This window comes from Cuculus canorus, chromosome 2 (genome assembly GCF_017976375.1).
Source record: "Cuculus canorus isolate bCucCan1 chromosome 2, bCucCan1.pri, whole genome shotgun sequence".
NCBI lineage: Eukaryota > Metazoa > Chordata > Aves > Cuculiformes > Cuculidae > Cuculus > Cuculus canorus.
The window spans coordinates 94,506,574-94,523,361 of record NC_071402.1 but is presented as its reverse complement, the minus strand read 5'-3'; the positions used below and the strand labels follow the sequence as shown (position 1 = coordinate 94,523,361).

At 42.9% G+C, this 16,788-nt stretch overlaps 1 protein-coding gene across 1 annotated transcript in view; it reads left to right on the top strand.

Annotated features, from left to right (window-relative positions):
• Positions 1 to 16,788, top strand: part of GMPR (guanosine monophosphate reductase) — a 45,957-nt gene that overhangs the window by 7,274 nt on the left and 21,895 nt on the right. The window contains exons 2-6 of the mRNA XM_009564153.2: positions 7 to 126; positions 816 to 899; positions 2,544 to 2,717; positions 10,134 to 10,215; positions 12,608 to 12,714. Of these exons, the coding sequence (XP_009562448.2) occupies positions 7 to 126; positions 816 to 899; positions 2,544 to 2,717; positions 10,134 to 10,215; positions 12,608 to 12,714 (567 nt within the window). The remainder of the gene's footprint in view (positions 1 to 6; positions 127 to 815; positions 900 to 2,543; positions 2,718 to 10,133; positions 10,216 to 12,607; positions 12,715 to 16,788) is intronic.

Genomic DNA, 16,788 nt, shown 5'->3' with positions numbered 1-16,788 from the left:
TTGCAGGTCGACCTCACGCGCACCTTCACTTTCCGCAACTCCAAGCAGACGTACACAGGAATTCCCATTATAGTGGCTAACATGGACACTGTGGGGACATTTGAGATGGCCATGGTTATGGCAAAAGTAGGTCTCGTTTCTCATTTCTGCAACAATGGGGAAGCCACTGGGTGACAGTGAGCAGGCTTTGTTAATTTTTAGCTATGTTTGTTGGAGAACAGGGGGACATGAGTTTAAAAAATCCAGAACAAGGGAGCATGTGTTAAATCCATAACAAGGTGTCGTTTTGTTGCAAAGCAGTTGTGCTTTTACAGCAATACATTTACCAGAAACGGGGCTCCAGATGAAAAAGATTTTCAGTAGAGATGCTCCCTGGGAAGCTTCCATTTTGGGTGGAACTTCTAGAGCTTAGTTTTTGAGGTCTATGTTGTGCTCCTCCCCAGAAAGAAATTATTAGCTAATGATGGTTTTGAAAGTGTAGGTTACTGGATAAAGCTGCAGCAGTCAAGGATCACCAGTTAATTAGCCTCTGGCCTCAGGACTTACCTTAATTTCTTGGAGTGGTTAAGCACATTCAAAGTATTGACCATACCTTCATGGAACACATCAGAAGCCTGATCCTGAAAGGCTGACTAACTATGCTGTTACCTTTGAAGAACAATTTGGAGTTGCCTGGTCTGTTGTTCACTGTTAGCGTTTATTTCAAGTGGGATGAGATTATACTTAAAGTGGGAATTTCTGATATCTTGTTATTCCACAACTGAGGGGAAGATGACTAACTTGGACATTAATATCTGTTTTCTTATTTTTTCTAGCATTCAATGTTCACTGCAATTCACAAGCATTATTCTCTGGAAGAATGGAAACTGTTTGCTGCCAATCACCCAGAATGCCTTGAGGTACAGTTTTTGTACTGTAAATTATTATAGTTTATTGCTTTGTTCTGAACTAACATACACTGGAGTCTCTTGGGAATGCTGTTGTCAGGCAAGGTTTTGGGGAATGAAGATATTTGCTGTTCTTAAATGCATCAAGGGAAGTGGCTTCTCCTGGTTGAAAAAGAATATCGAGTCCATTATGAAAGTGCTTATGTTAAGATGCAAAAAAAAGCCAAGTATGCCTGGAATGGAAATAGAGAAGTATCCTGAACAAAGAAGGAGGAAATGCTGGGGGGAAAGTATTCCTGTGCTGTATATGCTCTGCTTCTGTTGCTGTTGGGAGCTGCGGTAGTGTGGGTGAGGAAGAAGCCTATTGACCACAAATGCAAGTAGTCTTGAGTAAACCAAGCATTAGCTGGCTCTGCATACCCTCACACCCTCGTGCTAGGCAGAGACTTTGCTGTCAGGTGTGCAAGTGGACCCAGAGTCTTCAAGCTGGTGGAGCCTGGGTGCTGGGCCCAAGCAGGGGTGAGCATTGAAAGTTGTCAGAGCATGCATCGTCCATTTAACTCCCTGCACCAGAGCTCATGCTGTGCTGCTGCTAGCTGTGCTTCCCCCTTGTTCACAAGGTCCTAGCCTGAGCCATTACAGTGAAACACCATTTAGTAAATTTAAGCCTTAACTTAACCTCTGGCTTTTTCATATCCAGGTTTCTGTCTTCTTCTGGCAGGCTCCTGTGCCAGGAGAGGCAGTATAAGAGCTTGCCTCACTGTCTTCCCTCCTCCTCAGATTTCAGTGCAGTTTTGAAACTTTTCTGTGTAGCAAAGAATACCACACAGCTGTCACATCTTTACTTGTGGCACATTTTAGAATCATAGTATAAAGACTATTGATTACAGGGTTGTCTGAAAGCAAGCCTATCACTTAATGTTTGTCAGGGTTGCTTATATGTCGCTATAGGATAGAAAGTGGTCCCAGGAATATCCTTTGAACATTTTTGAACTTAGCTCATTTGTGGTTCATAACCACAGAAGGATCTCCTAGTGATTAACTACTGACTTGCTCTGTGACCTTGGATCTCTGCTGAAGTTTTGTGGGCCAACAGCTGTGGAAACTATTTTTCTATTGGAAAGAACTTGCAGGAAGACAAAGGAGGAAGCAATCTGTTTTCAATGGTAGCTGACCCTGCCTGAGCAAGGCGGGTAGATCTCCAAAGCACCCTTCCAAACGCAACTGTTTGTGATTCTGTAGATTGAGGGAGTGTTTGGTGGACTTAGACCCAGATTCCACTCTCTGACAGTGCTTCAGATTTTGCCACTTTGCCTTTCTGGAAGTACAGCAAGTCACATTTTCTTCTGTGTTTGTGTTAATATGGATATGGCTGAGTGTTCATCCATCTGAGGTCATTGTATTTGCCTATGAGGATCCACTTGTGAATTAAGAGCTGGTGAAATGCTAAATTTGCTTTGTTTTAAAGCCTTCAAAAAAACCAGAAACAACACACTGGTGTTCTCAAAGGTATTTATTTCATATTATATAGTATGATTTTTCACTAGTTTCCAGCCCAAGTCTTTTCAAGACTATGCGGAAAAAGACAAGCAAAGTGGAGTGTGTATCCCAGTTTTTAAAAACTACTACTTCGTTTTTTTCTCCCTGTCTTTCTAGCATGTAGCAGCAAGCTCAGGTAGTGGAAAAGCTGATTTCGACAAGTTAACAAGTATTCTAGAGGCCATTCCACCAATCAGATATATCTGCCTAGACGTGGCAAATGGCTATTCAGAGCACTTTGTGGAGTTTGTGAAGTCTGTCCGTGCAAAGTTTCCACATCACACCATTATGGTAAGTGTGTAGGGTATGGAGGAGGGGATGTGTGGGAATTCTATCCAGGAACAGAGCCCAGAGTATGGTTGGTAGGCATTGGAACCTGTGTGGTAGCTCCATCAATTTCTAAGTCCTCATTTAAAAAAAGACAAAGAAAGAAAGGAGGAAAGAGAAGAAAAGAGGTCTAACTCTAACCTCTTGTCTTCCATACAAATACCCTTACGAGAACATAGAGGGCAGCTCTATTCATACACCCTTTCAGTTCAGCAAGATGTTTACTCTGAGCCAAATGATGGCTGTTTAATAACATGTTGACATTGTCAGTCTTCCCTAGCTGATAATTTCTGTGGGAATGTTCAATGTGTGGTTTGATACAGCAGTTTGATGTTGGCACGATAGGCTAGCTTGATCAAGTTTTTGCTACCTGCATCCTTCTCCTTCCCACACCAGATGTGACCTCTAATAAAGTGTATAGGCTTATTTTGGTGATTCTGAGCTGAGATTTGCTGTGGGAATGTGCCAACATTTGTGGCAAATTGAGGCCACTGGCTGTTTTCATCTATTAGATCAGTATGAAGACAGCTGAATGTAGGCTATTCCTTGCCTATGATAAGAATCATAAGTGCTGTGCCATTGTGAATGGGGTCATTGGGGAGCAAACCAGTAAATGCTGGAGGTTTTCAGGCTCTTTCTGTGATGTTACTATCCTTTCTCATAGCACTAATGCCATGCTTCCTCCACCCCTTTTGCACTGAGTAGAGTGTTGGCATCAACCATGGGACTTCTTGCAGCAGAACCCTACTGCTCCCGCTTGTTTCCCAGGGCCCTTGAAGAAATGTCTGAGCTTTTTTCTGTGAGAATAGCAGAAATAAGGCTACCAGCCTTTCTTCAAGCCAGTGCAGCAAAAAATCATGTGTTCAGGCAACACTTCCTCACATTTTTATGCCAGATACAAAGCTACACAGATGTGAAGTCAATGTGAAGTAAAAATGATTGTAAAGGCCCCCTCTGACTTGGTTCAATAGGGAACTGCACACTCAAGCAGCTCAGGAGAGAATACATTCCATCTTCCCATGTCAGATGACGGCAGTGTTCTTATCTCTGAATGATAGTGACATTGAAAATGAAAGTGGGCTGGAATGCCTGTAGGGTACTGGATTGCCATAAACTAATGAATAGGCATCTTTCAACAGGTGCCAGCAGACATAGGAACCTTTTTGTTGTGGTGATATTTTCTATAGCTTTGGGGAGAGCTGTTGGAAATATGAAATGATGGATGTGGGCTTCCCAAGCTTCCTGCTCCTTGTACACTGCAGTAAGGGAAGGAGTTGTTTCCTTGCTTTGGATCTGAGGTATTGTTCCTGGTGACATCATTACTCCAGTGTCTTTGGCTTGATAAGTTGTGGGAGGGAGCTTTAACCACATAGTTAAAAATAAAATCTTCCCTGTCAGGAGAGAAAAGAAAACTGGGTGTCATCCCCTCCTCCACCTCTCCACAGACTGCTGACTTGGCTGACTGAGGAGGGAACTCAACTAAGATTAATTACTCAGAAGGCACAGAAGGTCAATGTCAAAGTTGGGTATCAAGCCCAGGGTTTAGTCCAAGGTCCTTAAGCCAGTCTCATCCACCTCCTGTATCTGTTAAGATACCTGCTTAGTTTCTCTGCTTCTGTCACTAAGGTGGTTGTTACTTCAAGCCTCCTTGTCCTCAGAGCACCACCTGCTTGAGCACATACACACCCCTGACCTGTTCAGTTGCCTTCTCTGGTTGTAGCTCCTTTCTCTGAGCGTGGTTTAGTATGGCTCATGTTTTACATCTCCTGCACAGGGATAGTTTTCATTCCTAAAAGCATGATAACAAACTTGGGATATTCAAAACCCTTCTGTTTTCCATAACCTTTAGAGTGTGTGCAGTCCCTGAAAGTCTGATTCAGCTAGGGACACACACCTCGGGGTAGGTGCTTTGCTTCCAAATGATTTGAGTTTACACTCTGTGACTAAATGGGCTTTTGAAGCTGTTCCTGGCTGAAATACAGGAGCTCCTTTTTATGATATCCTAGAAGACATCTCCTGCTGCTACCTGTTCTGTCTGCTTTGATGTCTCTATACTATACTTGCAATATGCTCTGCTATTGTGGCTTTCAAGCAAAAAAGGTTAGCAGTTAAACAGAATGTATAAAAATAAAGAAGCTTTCTCATAGCTGAAAGTGATCTCCAGGACCTTGCAGGCTGTCTTGTTTGCTTTCCTCAGCTATGACAATCCATTCCATGGTCAGCTGCAGCACAGTACGTAAGAGTAACCCAACCCTGGCTCTCGGAGAATGTGTGTTTGCAGGGACCGTGTAGCAAGTTCAGCTCTGAGGCCAAAAGATGATATGCAAAGTGACTGTGGTTAACGGAGTACTCTGTGGCTGATACTCCAGTGCAGGTGAAGGATGTCTCCTGTGTAACAATCTTACAAATGGATGAGTTTGCCTTTTTAAATACTCGCTTTTATAATCACATTACTTTACTTTCTTTTGATCTGACACAAGCTCTTTTCACAGATGCCTTTCGTTTTAATTTAAAAAGAACGTCAGTTTCTCTGTGGAACACAAAGGGTGGGGAAGACAAACTGGGGTACAAAGATTTGACCTGACTTGCTTTAAATCACTCTTGAGATTGCAGATGGAGGAAGAAAGAGTATTGAAGTCTCCAGAGTATCTCTCAAATGCAGCACTGACCCCCAGAAGCAAGAGTAGAGATCCAGTGGGGTGTTTGGTGGTAGCACAGTGTCATGTGCTTGGGTTGTGCCTACTTGCTGAAGTCTAAAAGCAGAACTTCAGTTGACCTTCATGTTGGAAGGTCAGAGCCTTTATATTACAGTAAGCTTAGTCTTTTATTTATTAGCGTAATTGTAGACATTAGGGTTCTTCTGTTTCACTGGAAGTCTGTTTAGCGAGCTAAGATATCTTTGCCAGCAAGCTCTGCCAAGTTTTTAGCCTGAATTTTTCTTTTTGTAGTGTTCTCTCTTCTTTATATGGAAGAAACCCTGGGGAGGGGAGCAGGGACTGTGGCAGGAAGGAAGAGGCTGGGACAGAAGCATAGCTGGAGATGCAGTAGCACCCACGAGATGTGGACCAGATAGGGAAGCAAGCAGGATTGCAAAGGCGGAATAGAGGGGGAAACAGCAGGGCCCAGAAACTGTTGCTCCGCTTGGAGTAAGTAGCAGAACTTCTCAGGGCCTTCGTGGAGGCAGAATTCAGTCTGAGAAAGCTATGCAGACCGCTTGCAGTTTCTCTGGAATGAGCAGCAGAGTCAATCCAGTTTTGGCATGTCCACCAGCGCTGGGGTCTCAGAGTGGGACCAGCTGGGGTCCCAGGGCAGCAGACAGTGATGCTGCTGAGGGGCTCTTGAGTCAGTCCCAATGCTGAGTGCAAACACTCACCTGCTATGGCTCAGCCTCACAAAGAGCACCATCTCTCCACCTTATGGTAAAGTACCCTTGTTTTAGTGGGTGGCAAATGTCCTTTGGCAGAGTTCCTGATAGCATGGAGGCATAGGCTGTGCTTTCCCTCTAGGATACAAGAAGAAAGTTTGAGAGCTGTTGTCACAGACACTTCTCCCCAGCTTGATCCATTGCCATTTGCCAGCAGCTTTCAATCAATGCAGCAGTGTTCCTGTCTTAGTCAGTGTGAGTCGATATTTATAGCAGGCTATCATGAGGCACGGTATCGAATGCCGGACTGAAATTCAGAGGCACTGCCCTACTGTGTACACTAATTTTGTATCTGTCAGAGAAGCTGTAGCCTTTATAATCCTGTTAGGTGAAGTCTTGATCCCATTAAAGTCAGTAGTGAAACTCCCATTCACTTCTCTGAGGCCAAGATTTCCTTGAGGACTGACCCACAGTTCAGTCATCCTGGGTAGTGCTCAATGAGCCCGGGTGACACTTGAAACCTCTGTGTTGGGTGATGTTGCAGCTCAATGTCGCCCCGAGTGTGTGAGGCCAGGCCTACAGCCAGGGTAATTTGTTCTGGTCCCTAATAACTGATCATACTGAAAACATGGTGGTTTACCTGGCTTTCAGTTGTTAGTGGTGCTGTTATTTTACTGCTGGGTTAGCAAAGTTGAATTAACAGTAAGGTAATTACTTAACCATTTCTCTTTCAAAAAAAGCCAGTTCTGCAGCAGATTAGAAATGTATTTCTAATTCGTTTACATGAGCTTATCATTAAGATGAGCACAGTTTTCACTGCTACAGTATTTCCACTAATTGTGTTCCCTGACTGCTTGCCCAAATACACTGCAAAATGTGTTGCCTGTAGCAGCTTCTTTGTACAATTCCAATTACTTTACTTGCTTCATATTCTTAGTTCATTTTAAGAGGGTTTCATCTCCGTAGTCTCAGTCTTTCTATATGTTCCAGGTTGTTTTTTCAGTTGAAGTATTCTGGCTTTACCTCACAGGTGGAGCTTTCAAAAGCTCTTTTGCTTCAATTTAGTTGTCATTCTGGCATCAATGGTAAAGCAAGCATTGGTTTCAGTGGAAGCAGAGTTCAGCTGGATGTGAGAAAACAGCTTTCTCCACCCTTCAACTGTGATACTAGGGTCTCTTCGTGTACAGAGAGATGTGCCTCTTTTGTAGTGGCTTTTTGTGCTCTGAGGTCTGCAAAAGGTAGAAGGCAAGCCTGTCGTTGGCAAGTTGAAGTCTGCTATGTAGAGCTCCACATCCTCCCTGGAAATTTAAGGATACGCAGATTCAGAAAGGTGGAAAGCACTGATGTGTGTACGTGCATTCCAGGGGGAAAAAAAAAAAAGGAGGCTGGGGAAGTAAGTGCTTTTTCTTGCTACAATGAGCATTTTGAATCAACGTAAGCAGTTCCAAGGTTCTCTAGCAGTATTTTAACATTAAACATCTGGTTAGCATCTCTTAAGAGGCAGTTTGACAACCCAATATGCTCTGTTAATGAGGACGTACCGCTATTTGAGTTAAATATGTATTTGATCCCAAATCTCATAGAGCCACTGACTTTACCCTTTTATTCCTGTTTATGTATCTGTTGCGTGCCCTCCAGCATTTCACCAAGTTGTGATGTGCTGCATGTCATACTGCACAGGTAGCCTCCTGCCTTCCAGGTGTAAACTGCTTCCTTCATGCTGTGAGCAGCATGCTCTTTGTCACCCCACCTTGGAGCGTACAGCACTTAGTGTATCAAAACGCCTTACTGAGCAGAAAGGAAGCAGCACTTAACTAGAAACATGGTACCTATTATATATTCTTTATTTCCTGACTGTTCTATTTTAATTTTAATCAATATTGTGCATTTTTGAGCAAAGTTAAGTGGTCTTGCATCAACGGCTGGAAATTGCTGCCTAACAGTGTCATTGTCTTTGTAAATGCCTCAGGTGATGCCTTGTCAGCTATTTCAGGCTAATAAAGGGGGGAAGTAAAATTCATTAAAAATAAATAAATAAATGGTGAAATAAGAGCCAAAAATCAGTAAGTTGAAAATAGGCCTTGCCCAGCATTTGCTCGGCAGCTCCTGTTGACTTTAGCAGGGGTTTTGTTTCAATAAAAACTAAGAAAACATTAAGTAAGGATTTTGGGATTTCCCTCCTGCTTTGCCTGTATTGGTGCTCCTATAAACACTGGAGTGTCATTACATAAGGGGTTTTATGAACATTTCTAGATCCTAAATTCATATCTCCACAAACAAATAGCCCATCTCAGGACAGGCACAAAACAGGTGATGTGTGCAACTGGACTAGTGTTTCACGCAGGTTTATTTGGTAATAAACTTCCTCTCGTTTCCTCACAAATGTGCTGTGGAAGTTTAACCCTATGGTTTAAGTGTATTTTGTATCCTGGATAAAGATGGCCGATTGATGCGTTAAATAGAGGAGCTGTGCAGCTTGGTTTCAGCAGTAAAAGGGAGTGTGATGGTGACAGTAGCAGTGGGCTATTTTTACAGTTTGAAAGAATTATTTGCCTTGCTGTGCTTTGGGCACAGATTCAAATGTTCTAGGTCTGAAAAATGACCAACTTTTCCATCACACCAGTGTAACCTTTGCTCATTTGTTTTTCAAAGCCTGTGTTATTTCCATGGCAGTCTGTTGGCACCATACATCTCAACCTATGGCTCTGGTTACACTTCAGCTTTCCTCCAGGCTGCATCTGCTCAGAGCACCCCCTGTGAGCCTGCAGAAGAGGATTTGTGTCCAACCAGATTGTGGTTTCCCAGATGTATGAACTCATAGCCCTTAGCTCTGGCATAGAGAGGGAATGGCTAACAGGTGCTTACTGCGTTGTTTTTTGTCTTGGCCTCACAAAAGAGTAACAGCACAAGGTTTGTCCTTGGGACTTGAGTGGCAGAGGATGCATCAGGGATGCTCAGCTGCTGTGCCTAGTGCACAGCTGCCAAGGCGTGGCTGGGACAAGGTTCCTTGCCTCCCTGGGCACAGGGACTGCCTTGGGGCCAGCACCTCAAAGGCCTTCCTCTGAAGGATGCTAGGTAAAGGGGTGTTAAGTGAGCAGGGCTGTGCAGGTGGGGGCCCTGTCGCCCCCATGGCACAGTGCCACCACCCTGAAGTGCAGCAGGCACAATGCCCTAGGGCAGGACAAAAGAGCAAGACAAAGGCTGAGAGGGCTGCCATCACTTTCAAAAAAGGTATCAAGGATGTAGTCTAAAGGAGGAGAGGAGTTCTTGAAGCGCAAGGAAAAATGATGGTAAAGAACACAAAACAATTCAGGACTTCTTTCAGAGAAGATGTCACCACAAACAGCAAGCTCTCTACATCTCTGCAAAGTTCATGCAGAGGGAACCAAACCCCTCTCTTTCACCTGTGGCATCACCACAAATGAATGTATATGGTATAGATGCCCTTATTTACAGTCTAAATGTACATACCAGTTTTGGTACCAACATACAAAATAACAAAAGTAGTACCTTCCTTACTCTTTCAATACTCAGAATTCTAAACCCTAAAGGAAAATGGGGTTTGCTGGGGTTTTAAATAAGTTTTGAATGTCTTCCTATAAAGGCAGATGGGATGGAGGCCTAGAGCCTGTTGAGGTGCAGGAGAGGTAGAATTGTGCTATATGTAAGGGAGAAATTGGACTGTATAGCCCTTACAGTTAGGGGTGATGTGGTTGAAAACTGCTAGCTGAGGATTAGTGGGATGAAACACAAAGCAGATATTCTTATGGGGGGGCGTTGTAAGGATCAGGGTTTACTGGACCAACCGAGAAATTTGTTTGACTTGAGAATGTACCTGTGTGATTTGTTTAATCTCTGTGGTGTGCACCACAGTGAACTATATGGTAAACTGTATTCTTCCTGCCTCTGTGTAGTTCAACTCGGAAAGCTCTGGATAAAACTACATTATCGTCATTAGTCTTTACTGCAGTAGTCTTGAAACCTCCCATATATGTGATATTGTTCCTTCTGTCTAGGCAGGCAATGTGGTGACAGGAGAGATGGTAGAAGAACTTATTCTTTCCGGAGCAGATATTATTAAAGTGGGTATTGGACCAGGTAAGTCAAATCCAGTCAAATAAGGGTGACTTATGGTAATGTTGGTGGAGGAGTTGGCCAGATGGAACCTGGACTTGAGGACGTTGCTGTTTGCTTGCCTGTTAGGATGCCTAGACCCACTCAGGTCAGTAGAGTAACAGTGCCCTTACACATAGTATATTTAAGAAATACATTGACAGGACGCTAGTGTGTCGTATAGTGTTCTTACACATTGCATCTTCTGGCGCTGAAGGTGCCTATTATTGGAAGCACTGAATTGCCCTAGTTGCTTACATTATCACTGGTAGTGTGTTGTGTTTAGGAGCACTTTTTCTAGTCTGTTGGAAAGAGGCTGAATCATCCCAGCTAAAACTCAAAGGCTACTGTGTTCAGGTATCTACTTCTATCAGGGAAAGGGAGGTTCCTAAATAGCTTTGATTTGTGTTCTCTTAAGCTGAGGTTGCCCATCTTGTCAGTGTCTTCAAAGGTGAAATGGCATTCATTGTGATCTCTGGATAGCAGTGCCTTTGCCTGTTACTATTGCCTGGGAGCCAAAACTTACATTAATGCGCTTATGTTACCTATCACTGTAACATTCCCATGGATAAATGGGAGAACCCTCAACTTCTAACATTGTTTTTCCTACCTTCCCTTATGGTGTTGTCTGGCAAATACTGCTGTATTGTCTTCTCTTTTTTAGTTCCCCTTCCTTGTGTGTTTCTTCATGTACTCTGTCCTCTTGAGATTTTCTTCTTGGACTGCAGCTGGGGTCACTGTACATGGACTAAATATTAAACTGTCTTTAACACAAGTGCCACTGACAGTATAGCTGTGATCAGTCAGTGTAGTGCAAGCAAATTGTTTCCTCTGCAATGCAAAATAGTTATGGTCCATTCATGGATAATTTGAGCAGAGCAAATGGTATAATAAAATTTGCAGTTGTGCCTAGGAAAACAGCAAACAGCAATAAATATTGCAAAATATATGAAGAATAACAACTGAGATGTTGTGGTGCAATTGTCACAGGCAAATTCAGATACAAAAGAAAGGTTATTATGTTGGTAGCTTCAAACGGTGAAGATAGTTAGGAGTAAATGCTTCACGACCCTCCCTGGACATCTTCCTGAATGGATCCGTACAGACTGAACACCCAATACCACAAGTAACAAATGTTCCTCACAGAAGATCTGATCTTGAGGCTCTTCTCCAGATAGTGGTTCATCCTGTGGAAAATGGCAGTGTTTCATTATAAAGTGTTACGTACATAAGTACATACTCTGTGAAGAGTGTTTTAAAACTGATTTTTTTTTTTCTTCCTCCTTTGCAGAAGTACTTCTCAGTGCTATCATCTTGTCTTTTCTTTGAAAGATGTTTGGAAACTTTTACTTTACTGGTAGCTTGAGTATACTTGAATATCAGCTGAGTGAATGGATCCAGATTTCACTGTATATGGTTTAGAATCTGTTTTGAAATTCTTGTTATCGTGCAGACCTTTGTGGTCTGTGTCCTAAATTATAAGTCTTGGATTGGCAAAATACGTTTTGATTTCTAATTTGAGGGGAAAAATAGAGCAGGCATTCCAAAAGATCTATAGCCATGTTACCTGGTTGAACTATAATTGAAGTGAGTTTTTCATATATATGTATGTACCTTTATTTTTATGTATACATAGATAGATGTACCATGCATGTGTATAAATTATATAGTTTAATAATCAGATGTAATTGGTATATTTTCCTGTAATATTACACTATACAGCTTTCTGGTGATTACCTATCTTGCTTTTTAAATGATGTGTGTTGATTTTCCTATTTTCCAAACTATTGTGATCAATGAAATATTCCTGCTTGAGGAGTTAGGCAAGAGATGATGGATTTCTCTTCCTTGTGGAAAAATGCCACCAAAAAAAAAAAAAGAAAATTAAACCACAGATTTTCCCTGAGAATTATATTTAAAGCATATGTAGAAAAGAGGTAGAACTATTTATTGGAGGAAATATTGAGCTATTAAATCCTGCTGCTGAGTCTCAGGGGCTGTGACTCTGGTCCTTTTGTCCCCCTTCCCTTCAGGCTTTTCAGTCAGATTTGCTTTCTTGTGATGCAGTGATCGTTCACCAGGAAGCATTACTGATGAGACCTAAACTGGGAATTGTGGCCCTGGAGAAGAAAGGGGGGGTATTAGTCACGTCAATTAGAGCTCCCATGAAGTGATGTGATAGCATTTCAAAACTCAAGTTCTTATGTATTCCTTTCATCCATGAGAAGCCAACATTGGCAACAGGGAACGTTGACTTCCTGAGGGGAAAAATGCTACAGATAGAGACGTGTTTTTTTTCCCCAAGAAAAATAAAATGAGTAGTGTCTTTTCTGTTCATGTAATGGGCTATGTTTTTTTCTCCGATTTGCTTTTGTAGGTTCTGTGTGTACCACTCGGATCAAGACAGGGGTGGGCTATCCACAGCTAAGTGCTGTTATTGAGTGTGCCGACTCAGCACATGGCTTGAAAGGACATATCATCTCTGTAAGTAAATATCATCTGCTCTTAGATTCCCACTGTGCAAATCATTGTGGAATAGGAGAATCAAACAGTCCAGTACTCTGCATGTTAAAGGCTATCTTTCTGTCATCTCCGGTTGACACCTACACTAGCCCCTTAGGGTAGTCAGTGAAATTTAAATGTAAAGAAACCAACTCCCTCTAATGTTTGAAAAGGCTCGGGCACCTCACTCGGGTTGATGCCTTTGGAAAGCTGCTCCTTAATGGAGTAAGCTGCTATGTAAACAGAATAGGAAGCTTGATAGCATTTTGGCATTGAAGCGAACAGTTATTCCTATGAAAGATTTCTGAAAAATGAGTGAAATGTAAACATGGCTTTCCCCGGGGAGTGGGACTGAGGGACAGTTAAGGCAGGAGAGGGATGTACGAGGTAAAATTATATGAACCCATCTGTGCCCTAGTAGCTGGATTGATTCAGATAGCATCCTCCCAGAGCAATCTGTGCAGGGTCAAGAGTGTTTCAGAGGTGGCTCTGTTAAGCTCAGCTGGCATGTAAGCCAAGTATGTTGGAAAGGGAAAGCTCTGGGGAAATAATGAGCCTGTGGAGAAAAAAGGGCATGTATCTGTATTGCCTTCTAATGGCAGCTTCCACTTTACTAGAAAGACTAGATTGATTTCACATAGAAATATTAAATCTGTAAGCATGGCCTCAAACTGAGCTGCTCTGCAGCCGATGGCACCTGAAGGTCCTGCATGCTTAGACAGGCCCAGCCAGGCAGCGTGCCCTTGGCTGTGTCAGGCTTGCACAGACTCTGCAGACTGGCTGGGCTAACCAGTGGGCTGTGCTCACCAGTACCCTTGCAGCCAGCAGTCTCCTTCTGAAGCCCTAGGAGAGACCACATGCAGAAGTTTGATCTACTGCCAGGTGAAACTGCTGGAAGACCCTGAGTCATTTGACCCAGTTGTGGCCACTATCCATATGAGGAAAGGGATGTGTTGCCTTTTTGAGGAAGGAGGGGAGAGAAGAACAAACTGACTGGACTGGCAGAAGGCTTGACTGTATTTCTTGGAGCTGTGGGTATAATGGAGCAGAAGAACAAGTATTTGTTACAGTCAGATCTCTCTTGCTCTCTGTTGTTCATGCATATGCAGTCTCTTTTTGTCTCCCTTATATGAGTTTTGCAAGGAAAAAAGCGGTCTGTGATTTTATGACTTGGATGGTATTACACATGTTTATGTCTATAGTAGACAGCAGAACATATGTGCAATAGAGCATGAAAGACATGACTCTTCACCATGAAGAATGGATAACTATAGGCATCATCCTAGCAGTGGTGCGCAGAGACCCATCCTAGTTTTGCAATCATCATTTTCTGCCAGCAACCCTCAGAAGAACATTATTAGCCTGATTTTTACAAGAAAACACAGGGAGTGTGTTCTATGTGACTGTTGAAAAATGAAATGGTTCTGTACTATTCCATCTCCTTTCCTGCTCTGAGGATGAATCGGTTCCCGACCAGCATAGGTCATGTTGGTTTTAGTGAGCCCACACTATCAACCCCCTAGCCATTACAGGGGGAGTGCAATTTAGTGCCTGTCTGCCACAACATCTGGGCCAGGAGAATTAGGCTGTAGCTGAGGTGTGTAACACCACTGCTGCTTAACTCTGTCACCCAAGCTAAGGAGACTAAAGCAAGGGTGAAGATATTATGCCTGAATTCTGCAGCATTCAGGTAGGTATTGGTGTGTTTATTAGGGAAAGAGAAAGCTGGACTGCATGGTCACTTCCAGAGCTCTGACAAGAGTATCACAAAAGAGAGGTATCCTCCTGAGGGAAAAACACTGTATGGGTGCAATCCTAGGTATGTAATTGGGTCTAGTGGCAACAAGTAAGAAAAAGAAAAAAAAGTCTTAATGAGGAGCAGCTGAGGGAACTGGGGTTGTTTAGCCTGGAGAAGAGGAGGCCGAGGAGTGACCTTATTGCTCTCTACAACTACCTAAAAGGGGGTTGTAGTGAAGTGAATGCTGGTCTCTTCTCCCAAGTAACAAGTAATAGGATGAGAGGAAATGGCCTTAAGTTGCACCAGGGGAGGTTTAGGTTGGATATTAGGAAAAAACTCTTTACTGAGTGATGAAGTGTTGGCGCAGACTGCCCAGGGAAGTTGTGGAGTGAATCACCATCCCTGGAGGTGTTCAAAAACCGTGTAGATGTGGTGCATCAGGACATGGTTTAGTAGGTGTGGTAGTGTTGGACTTAATGATCTTAGAGGTCTTCTCCAGCCTTGATGATTCTTTAAGTATACATGGCATCCCTCATGTCATTAGGTAGAGTCAGGAAGGGATGCACCCTGCCTGAGCTAAAGGAGACCTCTACAGGTGGAGCGTTACCACATATCTGTCAATTGGGCAGGTGAAAACATGTCCAGCATTTTTTTTGTTATATTGATATGGAAGTTGCAGGAAGGATGTGAAGAGATCCCCTATCTTCACATAGGTTATAGCTGATGGTGTGATATGGTTTAGTCTCTTAGGGTGCTTCCTTGCATCTACTTCTGACTTGTCTGGTACTGTCATTGAATTGCTCCTCTTGTTCCGTTGGCTCAACTTATGTATGAAAGGAAAGAAGTCTCACTCATGAATGAGAAGGTGGTGGTGCTGAGCACAGTAGATGCACTGCAAGGAACACAGCACACTTGAAACCCATTCTGCAGTAGCTCTGCTAGGACAGCAGCACAGGCTGGGATTTTAAACACTTGTGTTACTAAAGTGATCATGTATGATTTTTGGAGGTGATACATTGCCAAGGAAGTTGACAATTTTTAGGCAAACGCAATAGTCCAAGCGAACACCTGGTGTCTCTCTACAGTCACTTATGCAGAGGAGGGGAAGGTGAAGTTGCACCAGTTACTTTCCTCATGCTAAATTGTCTTTAAGACTCAGACCTCACCTCAGAAATGAATCTTTTATGACTCTCCGAAAGAAGAGAGGAAACCCTGCGTAAGATACAGGGACTGTTTCTGTCCCGTGCTATTTGTCTGGGAGCCAATAGTCTCAGCTTTCATTCTTGCTAATCAAGAATGAAAGGACAGCAGTGAGTTATAGTGGAGGGGCTCTTTAGCAGGAGACCTCCTTCAGAAATGCCCCACTTGGGATAAAGTTTCTGTTTCTTGTAGGTCAGAGGAATCCCCTGCTGGATAGAGAGGCAGCCACATATTCTAGGAAGCCAGCAATGTGCAGAATGGAAAGCGGCTTTGCTTGTATCCCCTCTCATTTGCTAGAGATCTGTATTTTGCCTTTACCCTGCCTGAGTGAAGGGCCACCAGCATTCAGTGAAAAGGATGACTGAGGGGTTCTTCACCCAGCTACTGCCGTACCATCCCTTCCTCCACGCAGAACACTTTCCATGTAGAAATATGCCCAGCATATGTAGTTCAGAATAAAGCACTATATGTATTGTTTCTACTGATGTGTATGCCACATACTTTATATATCTTCTGTATAATAAACATCTGTTTGCTGATATTGTAGGAAGCGCTGGTTATATAGTTTATTATAAAGGTGTCTTGAAGTGTACAAAGAGTAGTTAAAAACTTATTACAAAATAATATTGAATAAATAACCAGTCCATACTTGTTTTCCATACTGTATTTCTTTTCCTTAGGTTAAATTTTATTGTTATGAAATGGTTCACCTGTTCAGAGAACAAGACTGGGAAAAATAACATTATTTTAGCCATGTTAAAATAACATTCGAAAACTGTTTTACTCTCTTCTTCGGCCTAGCACCCAGTTGTCATGCCCTCTGCATCCCTGTGGCCACTCTTTCCAGTAGGCTTACTTCAGAATAATGTGTATTCTCCTGAATTCACAGGAGGATTTGTACAGATATGTTTTCCCAGGGCTCTGAGGTAGAGGCTGAGCCTGCAACAAGTTATGTGACTGAAGCCCAGCAGTTCTACAAGTCATTTTGAGTCCAGAGCCAGGCTTCTTTTGGGATGAGCTGAACTGCAAGGGGAAGAAGCTTCCCAGGCAATGCAGCAGAAGCACAGTTTTATTTTCCAAATGCAGCACTTGATTTTTGAAGTGGTTTAATGCGTATA